General features: G+C 53.1%; 1 protein-coding gene across 4 annotated transcripts in view; it reads right to left on the reverse strand.

Moving 5' to 3' along the window:
- CRTC1 (CREB regulated transcription coactivator 1) overlaps window positions 1-14016 on the reverse strand; it is a 74717-nt gene that overhangs the window by 13769 nt on the left and 46932 nt on the right. For all 4 annotated transcript variants that reach the window (XM_045778419.2, XM_087867153.1, XM_045778420.2 and 1 more), the window contains 4 exons: window positions 12440-12525; window positions 8724-8764; window positions 7989-8209; window positions 2693-2826 (listed from right to left, as the gene is read on the reverse strand). In XM_045778419.2, the coding sequence (XP_045634375.1) occupies window positions 2693-2826; window positions 7989-8209; window positions 8724-8764; window positions 12440-12525 (482 nt within the window). The remainder of the gene's footprint in view (window positions 1-2692; window positions 2827-7988; window positions 8210-8723; window positions 8765-12439; window positions 12526-14016) is intronic.

The raw sequence follows: 14016 nt of genomic DNA on the forward strand, positions 1-14016 counted from the left end.
CGGTGCGGGGGATGGACGTGCTGGTGTGGCCACTGGGTCATGAGCAGCTCAGCTCTTCTTGGAGTTGGAAAGAGGAAACGTTTTGCCTGATTAGAGGGAAGTTTTCAACATTTGTGAATCTGCACGGAGAGTTCCTGGGGCAGGCCAGGGCTCCTGCCCTCCACGGGACACAGCATGCGACCAGGAACTACAGGATGTAACACTTAGCAGAAGCCCAGCCTCTAATCAGTGGTGGTTACTTCATGAACAAAAAAGGAGTCTCCAGAAAAGGAAGGCAGGTCTAAGGGAGAGGGGAGAAGGAAAAGGGGTCACAGATGGAGGGACTGAAGACATAGTGTCAGGAGCCACCTGCGCCTCTGTTTGGATCCTGGTCTAAACAAGTAGACAGAGACGTAGGGGGGAACCAGGTGTAGGCCAGGCATTGGAAGGTATGGAGGAATGCCTGAGAGTTTTGTTGGAGGCAGATAATGCCACTGTGGTTATGTTAAAAACAAACAACAAAAATATTATCTATTAGGGATTTAAAAAATAAAACAGACAAAATGGACAAATTCTTAGAAACACACAAACTACCAAACTGAACCAAGAAGAAATGGAAAATCTGAATAGACCTATACCAAGAAAGGAGATTAAATCAGTAATCAAAAACCTCCCAATGGAAGGTATTTGCACATGACACATCTGATAAAGGGTTAGTATCCAAAACGTGTAAAGAACTTACAAAACTCAACACCTAAGAAATGAATAATATAATTAAAAAATGGGCAGAAGACACGAATAGACATTTTTCCAAAGAGGACATAAACATGGACAACAGACACGTGAAAAAATGCTCAACATCACTCAGCATCAGGGAAAGGCAAATCAAAACTACAATGAGATACCACCTCACACCAGTCAGAAGGACTAAAATCAACAAGACAAGCAACGACGGGTTTGGCGAGGATGCAGACAAAGGGGAACCGTCTTGCCCTGTTGGTGGGAATGCAAACCCGTACAGCCACCCCGGAGAACAGCATAGAGGTTTCTCAAAAAGTTAAAAATAGAACTACCCTACAATCCAGCAATCGCACTACTAGGTATTTGCCCAAAGAACACAAAAATACTTATTCAAAGGGATACAAGCATCCCGATGTTTATAGCAGCGTTATCTACAACAGCCAAATTATGGAAGCCCAAGTGTCCGCTGATTGATGAAGGGATAAAGAAGATGTGGTGTATATACAATGGAAAATCCAGCCATTAAAAAAAGAATGAAATCCTGCCATTTGCAACAATATGGATGGAGCTAGAGAGTATAATGCTAAGCAAAATAAGTCAATCAGAGAAAGACGAATACCACATGATTTCACTCATATGTAGAACTTAAGAAACAGAACAAATGAGCAAAGGGGTGGGGGGAAGAGACAGACAAAGCAAGAAACAGACTCAACTATAGAGAGTAAACTGCGGTTACCAGAGGGGAGGTAGGTGGGGGGAGGATGGGGCATATAGGTGATGGGGATTAAGGAGGGCACTTGTCATGATCAGCACTAGGTGATGTGTGGGAGTGATGAACCACTGTATTGTATACTTGAAACTACTAGAACACTGTATGCTAACTGGAATTTTAAAAAAATTAAAAAAAAAAAAACCCTCCCAATGAAGATAAGCTGAGACCAGTGGCTTTGCTGGTGAATTCTACCAAATATTTAAAGAGTTTACATCAGTGCTGCTCAAACGCTTCCCAAAAAGAACAGAATTAAGAGGGAACAGTTCCTAACTTGTTTTGTGGGCCTAAACTAAGTAAAAAAGAATCAAATTCCTGAAATCAGAAATGAAAGGGGGGGGCGCCTGGGTGGCACAGCGGTTGAGCGTCTGCCTTCGGCTCAGGGCGTGATCCCGGCGTTATGGGATCGAGCCCCACATCAGGCTCCTCCGCTGTGAGCCTGCTTCTTCCTCTCCCACTCCCCCTGCTTGTGTTCCCCCTCTCGCTGGCTGTCTCTATCTCTGTCAAATAAATAAATAAATAATAAAATCTTAAAGAAAAACAAAAGAAATGAAAGTGGGAATAGGATTATGCACTTCAGAAAATAAAGCGGTCATGCGTGCTACGGACGTCGTGCGCCAGCACGCTGGGTAACCTAGATGAAAGGAACCAATTCCCAGACGTGCACGGGCTACCAAAAAAGCAGATGAAACAAAACCATGGTAAATTGAAAAAAAAATAATAATAAAAACTCCCTAGGGACGCCTGGGTGGCTCAGTCAGTTAAGTGTCTGCCTTCAGCTCCGGTCGTGATCCCCGGGTCCTGGGATCGAGCCCCATCTTGGGCTCCTTGATTGGCAGGGAGTCTGCTTCTCCCTCTGCCTGCCACTCCGCCTGCTTGCGCTCTCTGACAAATAAATAAATAAAATCTTTAAAAAAAGGTTTAAAAAAATAACTCTAAACATTTTACTTTGGAGAATTTCAACTAGATCCTGAAGGGAAAGTAACACCATGAAGGACAATCACACGGATCTGCCCATGACAGGTACGGGAGACTCCAGGCCAGTTATGAATGCATTTCCGTGTGCTTGGAAAATCTGACAAACAGCCAGAAGTGTTGAGAAACTTTTTGTCTTCAGGATTCTACAGCTCCCAGGAAGGAGAGGGAGCTCTACCCCGAGAGGCTGAGAGGGCCACACCTCCCCACCCCACCACGCCCTCACACCTGAGTGATGGGTGACAGCTGGGAGAGGGTGGGTGACACCTGCTGGGCCTGCTGCCTCCTCGCCTCCGTGCTCAGGGACAACGGGCTGACGCCAGCCGGGCGGTGCTGTGGTGAGGAGCCTGGCGTGCTCATCCCTGAAAGGGAGGACAGAAGAGAAGGGTGGGCGTGACTCTAGTCTCAAGATGACCGCACACACCACGGTCACCGTCCAGAACAGCCCAATCAATCAGACAGAATCTACTGTGCCCTGATGACCAAACCCAGTGTGCCCCCTCCACGGCCCCAATACTTATTTGTATGGGCTCTGTTCTCCTTCTTGACCCATCCCCTGCTGGCCAACACTCTCCCACTGATCCTATCATGCCTCCAAGAGGGGTGTGTCCCACAGGCCCTGCCAATCAGCACTTCCCTGCCTCTGGATCACCACATGATTGGCTCCCAGATGGACATGTTACCAGACTGGCCCAATGCGAGCCTGCCCTGGGACTTTTTTTTTTTTTTTTTTTAAGATTTTTATTTACTTATTCGACAGGATAGAGACAGCCAGCGAGAGAGGGAACACAAGCAGGGGGAGTGGGAGAGGAAGAAGCAGGCTCATAGCAGAGGAGCCTGATGTGGGGCTCAATTCCCATAACGCCGGGATCATGCCCTGAGCCGAAGGCAGACACTTAACCGCTGTGCCACCCAGGCGCCCCTGCCCTGGGACTTTTGATGGAACTCCAAGGAGGGACGTCTGGGGCTGTGTAGTGGGAGCATCACGTGGCTGCAAGGGGAAGAGCCAGCTGGAGAATCAGGGGCTGAGGGGTAGAGGCAGCACCTGAGCCCTGATCCAGCCACACTGGTCTTCCTGGTTTTGGGAGATAATTAGTGCCCTTTTTTGCCTAAAGTGGCTTGGGATTTGGTTAGAAGAAAGCTGGTCCTGGGGGTGCCTGGGTGGCTCAGTTGGTTAAGCATCTACTTTTGACTCAGGTCATGGTCTCAGGGTCCTGAGATCGAGCCCTGCGTCAGGCTCCCTGCTCAGTAGGGAGTCTGCTTCTCCCTCTGCCCTTCCCCCTGCTTGTGCTCTCTCTCTCAAATAAATAATACCTTTTAAATAAAGAAAAAAGATAGCTGGTCCCGTCCAGACACTGCAGTTCCTCTAAAGCCTCATGCTCTCCTTATCCTCCTCAACAAATTTGTACCTTCCTGTAACTGCTCCTTCACCCCTCCCCCCACAACCCTCCACCTCGTGTGCCCTCCGTGCTGGACCATCAGCCCTGCCAGAAATTCAGTTACTCTCTATCTTCTTCCAATACCCATGTTCCTGATTGAGCTCCTGTCAGGAGGGCTCCATGTTGCCCTTTCCCTCACCCTGGCCCCTTCCCCCAGCAATCCTATCCTTGGATGTATCTGTCGTGAAGGAGCTGAGTGAGGTCAAGTTCAGTACGGCAGCGGTTGGGGCCTGCCCCATCCTAGGGCGCTGTGCCAGGGAGGCAACAGGCCTCCTGCTGCTTAGGGGAGCCCTGGGGGCTTGGCCTGATCTCCCAGACTTGGTTGCCTTATCCTTGAGATGGAAATGATAACAGCCACTCTCAAGAGTTCACTGCGAGGGCCCTAATGAGGTTGGGAGCAGGCTCTGAAGACCGTCTGGCCTGCAGTCAAGGCCGATATAGGAGCCTGACTCACCCGGGGTAGCTGGGCCCATCCTGCCGAGGGCATCAGATCAACCTTGTTCCAGCGGGTGAGACGGCAGGTTCACAGGCCAGGGGGAGCGCACCCAGCACACACTGAGGGGAGATGACGGGCAGCCTTCTCTCCACCCAGGGCAGCTGCTCACTGTGCGAGGCAAGCCTGGTCATGCCTGCACTTCCCCTCAGTCGCCCTGGCAGCTCCACTCAGCCGTGCGCCGCAGGAGGGCCTGGCACGTTGAGTGCTCCCAAGGCAGAGCCCCGGGTTCCAGGTTATGCACAGACCTTGGGCCCCAGAATCAGGCTGCTGCAGACACAGCAACATCAAGGGGGGCATGGACGAGAAGGCTGAGCAGGAAGAGTCCAGGAGACGCCTGGTCAGAGAACAGTCAGAGTCAGGCCCACGGGCTGCTCTCTCCCCTTCTCTGAGCGTCCACGGCCTCTTCTGTCCTCCAGGCTGAGAACACGCACACCCAGGGAGCAGAAATGTCAGGGCTCCATAAGCAGCAGAGGTAAATGCCAGGAGACAGAGGATCAGTAGGGCAACAGGGGCTTGTGGTAAATGGGACCATCTCAAGGCACAGGACCTCGACCCACCACCGCTCGGCCTTCTGATTCTTCAAGAGAAGCCGGAAATCCAGAGTTTTACATGTACTCTCCTGATTTTTAAATGTGGACTCAAACATCACGCACGCAACCATGGGCCAGACAAAATACACCGGTAGGCTCGATTTGGCGCTTGGGCTGCCAGCCTCTGTCTGTCCGGAATACAAGGGAGTTTTTAATCCTCTGCTGGGCTGCAGAGTGAGCTCCTGGTCTCACACTGGGCGGCCACCACCCCAGGAGAAGCCAGTGGGGCCGGGAGGGCGGACGGACGCCTTGCTGTTGAATTCCTTTTGGCAACCTGGATCACCTTTGGGAAAAGGAGTGAGGCCAGCTGGAAGGGAAGTCTGGGGCAGGCAGGAAGAGCTGCCAGGGGAGGGCAGGCCAGGTGGCAGGGGCCCAGCCTGAGGCACGCAAGCCTTGTGTGCGGGGCCGGCAAGCCTCGGAGCTGTGCCAGGAAGGAGGACCCGGGCCTGCCCTCCTCCGAGTTCTGGCCAACAACCAGGAAAACGACCTCAGCAAATGTTTAAGAGGACGAGAGGGGCCGCTGTCTCCCTGGTGGCGGAAGCCTCCAATCTTCCTCGCAGGGCTCACGTTCCGACTGGCGGGTGGGCTGGGGGGCGGGGAGGCGATGTCCACGTGTGCCAGGGCCGGCGGCTCGGCTTGATTTAAAATGCGCCCAGAAAGTGAAGCCCCGGCCGGGCGAGCTGCTAGAGCGGCAGGTTCGCAAACAACCGAACACATGTCAGACATTACTGGGCTCACGCTCCCAGCCAGGCGGGCCAGGGTCTGGGCCCCACACTTGGGGTCTGCGCTCGTTCCCGCGTCTATGGCTTGCACATGTGTTGTGTTTCCCTGTGCTTGTTTAGACTCGGCGTGGGCCGGAGGTGCACGGCTCCCGGGCGGGCGCTGGGGGGCTGCCAAAGACCCTCTGGAGGAGGGGATGGTTCTCCGGAGGCCACGGCGAGACGTGATGAGAAAAACGGGGGGCCAGGAAACAGCGCTGTCTGCACAAGGGGGCCCCCCCGCCAGCATCCCCAGAGCCAACCTTCTGATTTCTGGCTTCGCGCAGGCCTGTGTGGATGCTGCCTGCCCACTCAGGAGGCCATGGGTCTCAGGCTCCCCTGAAACTGCTCGTTTTGTCTTCTAGGCCTTCCGGGGAGGGGGGGGGGGGCACAGCTGGGGCTGGCGCCCTCTGCCTGGTGGCTGAGCCTGGGTGGGCACAGGGCCAGAGGTATACAAGCAGGAACAGAGCCTCAGTGCTGTTAGGCTAGGGTCTTGCTCCCCTTTGCACTGTTCTGGCCTCTATTTCCTTGTCTAGAAACCTAGGAACACTTGCACTGTTCTCAACACCCCTCACCTGCCTCTGGCCCTGTCAGCACCAAAGCCAGGAATGACTCTGGGCTCCTCAAGTTCCTTTGCTCCCCACACTGACCCAGCTCCCAGGCTAGCCAACTTCACCCAGAAGGCTCTCTAGAGAGTTCGATGGGGCCCTGCCCTGGCACTGCCGCCCCTCCTGATAACCCGTTCTCTCTGGGCAGCCAGAAGAGCTGTGGCAAACGTAAATTTGAGTGTGTGATTCTCCCTGAGAAAACCCTGCATGGTGCTGCCCACCGCACTTGGGGCAGAGGTGTGACAGGCAGATGGACGGGACAAGCGATGGCTCCCAGGCAGGATGGAGGGCACAGCAAGGTAGTGCTCTCACTGGCCGCCAAGTCCTGACGTGTGTGGACTCACAGGGGGTCCCCCCACAGCCCGTGCTGCCTGTCCCTCCGTAAGGCTGCTGGGGCTGCCTTATCTCCTCCCTGGATGCAAACCCACATACCCCACAGTCAACATGAGTGCAGGAATGACAGCAGGGACATGGGGGTCATAGTGGGGACATGGGAGAGCTAGGCCTGGCCCACGGGACAGGGCCTTGAGTCAAGAGCAGCAGGGTGAATGCAGAAAAGCAATGCAGAGACTGGGGGTGAGGGTGTGTGGGCATAGGGCCAAGAGAGCTCACCGAGAAGAGGAGGTGTGAGCAGGGATGGAGTGGGTGAGGGGCCCTGTGGCCACCTGGAGGAAGAGGAGGCCTGTGGGAGAGGGGCAGCATGTGCCAAGGCCCTGAGGCGAGCTCATTGGCTGGAGAGGAGATGGTGTGGGGGGCAGGGGTAGGGGTGGGGGCCAGAGACCAAGTCGGAGGATGAACTGGACCTCCCAGGCCCTAGGGGTCTCAGGTTTTCACTGGGAGGGAGCCGAGGACCCATGCAAAGTCCTGAGCAGACAAGAGCCAAGAGGTGATTCTGGGTGAGAAGAGGCTGAGAGCTGGGGGGTAGGGTGGGGGGCAGGCAGGTGGAGGCCATGCAAGGTGGTGGGGGTCCAAGTTGGACTGGGTCCTAGTGGTGGGGCTGAGGGCATGCATCAACAGGTCAGGGCAGGCAAGAGAACACAGGAATCAAGCCACCGGGAAACAGTGCTACTGGTCCCTGGAGAAGCAGAATTGGGGTAGCACTGGAAGATATTAGGAAGGTGAGGGGCCTGTGGGATGGCCCATGGACATGGCCTGGGCTGGAGTGTCCCAAGTAGGTGGACACCGTCAGCCACTGGCTGCGAGGGAGTGTGGAGGGAGCAGGTCAGGCCTGGTCCTGTCCCTCCATGAAGAGCTGAGGACAAGGAGAGGCAGGGGGAATGCCTGGTATACCCCCGGTCAAACCCTTGGGGGCTCGCCTCCTAGAACGTTGTGGACTCACCCAGACTCTCTGAAGCCCCCAGTATACCCTCAGAACCACTGTCTGATCCCTGGGGACACTGGGAGTTTTCCCACCTCCAGGCCTCTGCCAAGGCTGTGTGCCCTCTGCCTGGGATGCCTTTCCCAGGCAATACTGGGAAATGCCAAGCCCCTGTGGTAGGTTCTGCCTCCCACTCCATGCCCTGCATTTTGGATGTCACCCCGTTAAACCATCATTCAAACCCATGTGTCATCTGCACTAGATGCTGAGCTCTGCCAGGGAAGGACGTTCTCCCACCGCCTGGCCTGGCCTTACCCTGGCTGGCGCCGCCGATGCCCAGATGAGTCAGGTTGGCTGCGAGGTTGCCGGTGCTGCTGGAGCTGCTGAGCGCGGGGAAGGTGGGCTCCTCAGGGTCCAGGGGGGTCGGGAGGGGGGAGGGGAAGTGTATGTTGGTCAGGTCGGGCAGGGAGCCCCCTGTGTTGTGGGTGGCAGGGATCAGGGCTGTAGTGTTTTCCTGGTCAGCGGATGGAAAGATGCTGGGGGGAAGGCCAGACAGAGGGGGGAGGTGAGCTCTCGCCCCGGCCCATTCTCCCCCAGAAGCTGTGGTGGGGGTGGGGGGTTGGGGGGTGGGAGACTGGCGCAAAAACATTAAGGGGCACAAAATGATACTCTGGAATTAGGTGCTGCCACGCTCAGAAATGACTGTCAGCCTGCACCTCCAATGGGACCTTAGGAAGCAGCCTATCTACGTAGGAGGGGGGGGTTGGCGTGAGGGTCCTCCTGCTGCCCAGGGACAGGGTGCGTCTGATGAGCTCGTGAGCTGGGGCTGAGTGGCAGGGAGAGGGGGCTCAGTCCCCGCAGGCAGAGAGGGGTAGGAGGGCCCCTTCTTCCCCTCCCCCCCGACCCTGGTGAGGCTTGTTGGAGAGCTGCCAGCGGCAGGGCAGCCCTCTTGTTAGGACTTGCAGCCTCCTGAGCGGACGGGAAGCCCGGGGGTCATCTGAACAGCCCCAACAGCCCTGGGCATGCACAGCGGGCCCTGCTGAGACTTACTTGATCCCGGGGACCTCGCAGGACTTGGGCCTGGACCCCGTCTGAAAGAGAAGACAGCAGAGGCTGAGCGGGCTTCCTCATGCACTGTGGCTCCTCGGGGGGCAGCTGCCCATGCCAACAAGAGGGGGAGTTAATCAGGCCCCAGGATGTCTCACAAACCAGAACCAGGCAGCCTCGAAGACCAAGGGGGCCTGTCCCAGACATGCCCAGTGGCAAAAGCAAGAGTGATATGCAGAGGGGTCACTACAGCTCCCACCTCCAGCTCCTGCCCTTCCTGGCAAGCAGGCACATCCTAGCCTAGCTCTGCTGCCCCTAAGGGGGGCACAGAAGGCAGGGGTGACATGGTTCCTTGTCAGAGCGGGCATTTGAGAAAGAATGTGCCTTGTCCACTCTTTACACCTGAAAACCCCAGGGGCACGCCACAGAGGTTAGACACCAGCTCAGCAACTGGAAACCCCAGGCACCCCGAGGCCAATCCTCCATTCGGTTACTGGATCAGAGCGCATGGGGCTCCTGGGGAAGGAGCTGCCTCTGCCCCCATGCATTTGTCTATGGCAGGCAAGTACATCATGTGGGGCAGCACAAGGAGGCCGGGACTGGGCACCGAGAACGTACAGAGGGTGTTGCCCACACCCCTAGCTGACCTACCTACCAGCGGTCCCTCAGCTATGGCTCCCATGGGGACCCATGGAGCCGTGGGTGCTCCCATGCCCCCACCACCTGAGGACGAAGACTCTGGCAGCCCTGTGGGCTGGGGAGGGGGTCCCAGGGAAACCCCATAGGCAGCAAGACCCTGGTTTCCTCCTCTCGAGCTGGGCCACTAGGTTACCCGAGAACTGTAGGCTCTAGGCAGAGCCCCTAGACTCTCAATTCAAGGACAAAGGAGGAAACTCTTCAGATGGTGGCAGACATGACTGGACAGAGCCTGCGTGCTGTGTCACATTCCCTAATTCCCCATCCGCCTCACAGGCCCTCAGGCTGATGTGTTCTTTAGGGATTATCAGATATAAGAAGGTGGATGCACTGGCGGAGGGCTGGCGGAGGGCTGGGCCGGTGGCCTCTATGCGCACGCCCAGCGCCCAGCATGCATGCGGAGGGGGTGGGGGTGCTGGCAGTGACTGGGGAACCTGAGGGGTGGTGTGCGACCAGCAGCGTTAAGCCTCTGCAGAGAATGCCAGTGGAACGGGTTTCTACTTGGCCACGGGCTCCTTAATTCTGTGAGTAAACACTCGCTTCATTACCAGATTTTTGCAAAGCATGAACACAATGACTTTCTAAAGAATCTTTTCAAAAGCATTCCATGAACATTAATGGAGATAAGAGTGGATTTCTAAACAGTATTAAAAATTCACCCATCATTGCCGGCTCCCCCCCCCAGCGCCACCCCACTCCCAACAAATCCAACGGAATTCCTTTACTGACATCCTTGCAGACGTATCATTTCAAGCGCGCTGCAGTTCAAAGCTGAGCCACAACGCTGGGTGCTGTCACCCTCTTCTCACTCTCAGGATGTCAAGTGTGTTTGTACCAACACTCACCTCTTCACTTTAGGGCTCAGCAGCCCATTCAGCTACTCGGAAGGACCCTGATGTTCATCCTTACCCACCTCTCTGCAATCACACGTTTCAGTTGCTCCCCAATTTTGCTGGGGTTAGAATTCTTTTTTGAGCTATTTTCTTCCCTGAATATGAAAATCATATGCATTCCCTGTGCAAAACTGGAACATGCAGATAGGGATAAGGGCTGACAGGGGCGCCCACACCTGCCACACGAGAGGACACGCCCCCCCTCGCCATCTCCCCAGGCATCTGTGTGTAGACAGGCGTACCTTGGAGATCCTGTGGTTTCAGTTCCAGACCACCCCAATAAGGCAAGTATCACAGTAAAGCAAGTGAAATGAATCTTTTGGTTTCCCGGTGCATATAAAAGTTCTGTTTACCCTATCCTGCAATGTAAGTGTACCTTAATTAAAATATTTTATTGCTAAATGTACTGATCATCTGAGCTTTCAGTGAGTTGTAATCACTGATGAAACATCACACAACAAATATAATAATAATGAAAACAGGGGCGCCTCGGTGGCTCAGTTGGTGAAGCGCCTGCCTTCGGCTCAGGTCATGGTCTCTGGGTCCTGGGATCGAGTCCCGCATAGGGCTTCCTGCTCGACAGGGAGTCTGCTTCCCCCCTCTCTCTCTGTCCCTCCCCACCACTCGTTCTCTCTCTCTAATAAATAAAATCTTGAAAAAATAATAATAATGAAAACATCTGAACTACTGTGAGAATTACCAGAATGTGACAGACACAAAGTGAGAAAACAACTGCTGATATTCTTGCTCCAACACAGGGTTGCCACAAACCTTCCACTGGTAAAAAGCACAGCACAATAAAGAAAAGTGCAATGAAATGAGGCGTGGCTGCTCATTTCTAACTGCTGTACACCTTTCTAAATAGCTTTATCCTGCTCTTTCCACACAATAGTAATACGCGGAGTGTCACTCATGCCTTTAAAATTCCTTCAAAAATCCTGACTCCAGGGGCACCTGGGTGGCTTAGTTGGTTAAACGTCCGACTCTTGATCTCAGCTCTGGTCTTGATCTCATGGTCGTGAGTTCAAGTCCTGCACCGGGCTCCACGCCCAGTGTGGAATCTACTTAAAAAAAAAAATCCCAACTCCACGCATGTGGAGCTCTCCACATGAGGGACTGTGGATAATTTCCTTATAAACCCCTACTGTCGAACATTCAGGTTGTTTCCAATCTATTTCAAAAGCCCTGAATACATGCCTTTGAGAAACACATCGGTGTTTGCTCATTTGTCACCTCCCTATGATTTCCTGGAGGGGATGAGCAATTCATGTTGCTGCCCCTTTCACCACAATTTGAACAGCAGTGGGTTCCCCACCCCCAGCAATGGGTGTTAGTTCTTCTTTTTTTTTTAATATTCAAACTAGCTTTGGTGTTAAGTGCATTCTGTTCTACGCAAATTCTTTGAAATCTGTATTCATGGCACAAATTCTATCTTACCACTATGTTTTATAGGTTGAACTTGAGAAATTTATTCTGGACCTGGAAATAATACAGAAATTCCAAGTAGACTCTGTAGTCTAATAAATGTTGTAGTTACTGTGCAGATGAATGGAAGTTTAAGGATGACTGTCGACATTTACAAACATTGACGACTACCCAATACTATGGGTTAGGAGAAAGATCACAGGCTAAGAATTAGGAGGTATAGGTTCTAAACCCTGAGTATCTTTACAGCCTTGGACAAATCACTTAACCTTCATAGCTTCAACTTTTTTTTTTTCCTGAGCTATAATGGACCTATAATACTGTATTAGTTTCAGGTTACATAATGATTTGATATCTATATACACTGTGAAGTGGTCACCACAGTAAGTCTAGCTCACAGCCAACACCATATATAAAAATCCAGGCGCTTCATGAATTTGTGTGTCATTCTTGGGCAGTGGCTGTGCTAAGCACCGTTGCACTTTTAGTATATATGCTTCCATGGCAAACGTGGGTTTTCATTTTTCAGGGCTTCTGCCATTCACGTTAAATAGGCCTATACGACTGGTCAAATCTGAGTGAGGGTCACACTTCTGGGACGGCAAAACTCCCCCAATAGGCTATTTCTCCACCTTGGGCCAGGCTATGCTTGAAAAAGAGATCAAGAGGGAAAATCGTTTCCGAAAGCCCTTAAGACTCTCTTACCTTCTTGGTGTCCCATGCTTGCTTAGAAAGATTCTTATCCGTCTCCGATGTGGTTTCCTCCATTCCTGGAACTGTTAATAGTAAGACTGGGGTGGGGTGGGGTGGGGTGGGCGAGAGAAGGATAATCAGAACCTTTTCACTCTGAAGCTCTGTGGCACCACCGGGGGAGCTCCCCTGACATACACAGTCATGACCGTGACACAAGTGTAACTGTGCCAACAGGGACTTCTAGGGATTGCACTCAAGTACAAAAAAGGGTTTCATTCAAAGCAAAACAAAAAAACACTTAAAAAAACGTAAGTCAGTGGGGTGCCTGGGTGGCTCAGTCGGTTGAGTGTCTGACTCTTGGTTTTGTCTCAGGTCATGATCTCAGGGTCATCAGATCGAGTCCTGCATCAGGCTCTGTATTCAGTGGGGAGTCTGCTTGGGATTCTCTCTCCCCCTCTCCTTCTGCCCCTCCCCCTGCTTAAGCATGAGCAAGCTCTCTCTCTCAAATAAATAATAAATATAATAAACAAACAAACAAACAAATAAATAAGCCAGAGACCCGGTGACTTAGAAAGAAATGAAAATAGGAGCTCTGGAGCTGAGGACATGTATTAATTCTACCTTGCATGGGACTGACTCAGGCCTTGGAGGTCTCAGGTTGCAGGGAACAGCAGAGAAAGTCTCCCTGCCTCCTTGCCCCACCTGCCACCTTGTGGTCACGTGCCTCCTAGCCCATGATGCTCAATGTCAGCCAGGGTTGACCTAATCATTGTAGCTATGGCCTCAAGAATTAGTTGCAATGCCAGCTGGCCCCACAGGAGGAGAGGAGGGGAGGGAAGGTCTGAGGGACTGGACGGGCATCATTTAAGGCCCTGGAACCAGCTGTGCCTGAAGGCCCCTTTTTTTGGACCTTTCGGTTAAGGTGAGATTAAACATCTTCTTTATGAGACCTGGTTTCTTTATGCAGCTTGGAGGTTCAGCCTTTTACTTACAACAGAGCCATACTGAACACAGCCAGATGGGTCAACTCTTCCTTCTTAAAACCCAGAGAGACCAGCTGTGACAGGTTGGAGAGCAGCCAGGCTGACTCCCACCCTGTCACTGCTTGGGTTCCTTCTAGAGAAACAGGGGCAGGTGACACGTCTCCCCTCTCCCCACCCCAAGGACAACTAGACTCTGACTGAGCTGCCAAGGGCCCCTGGGTTGCAGCTCCCTTCCATGGTCACAGAGTCCCAAGGGATAATGACATTTGCCTTGGAAGCCTAGCTTGAAAGTCCCATTTTCTTGGGGAACCCACCAAGGAGACGGCTCCCTCAGAACTGCTCCCAATACTGGGAACAGGAGGGAAGCACCAGGTGCCCTGTCCTCTTCACCCCTGCGGCATTTGGAATCCTCACTCTTATTATGGAGACAGTTCCTTCTGCAATCTCACCTTCACTGTTTGATGAGCAGGGATCCCGGGAAGATGGCATGTGCACAGCCCCCGCCCCCCAAGGGGTGAAGTTCTGGTTGATAATCCTTATTCTACCAGCAGAATCTCCCTCGTATGTGTACACGTTCACACAGTGCAATTACCCCCAAAACTGGTA

This window comes from Ursus americanus, chromosome 14, assembly GCF_024610735.1.
Source record: "Ursus americanus isolate L20-20 chromosome 14, mUrsAme1.1.p, whole genome shotgun sequence".
In the NCBI taxonomy this organism is placed as follows: domain Eukaryota; kingdom Metazoa; phylum Chordata; class Mammalia; order Carnivora; family Ursidae; genus Ursus; species Ursus americanus.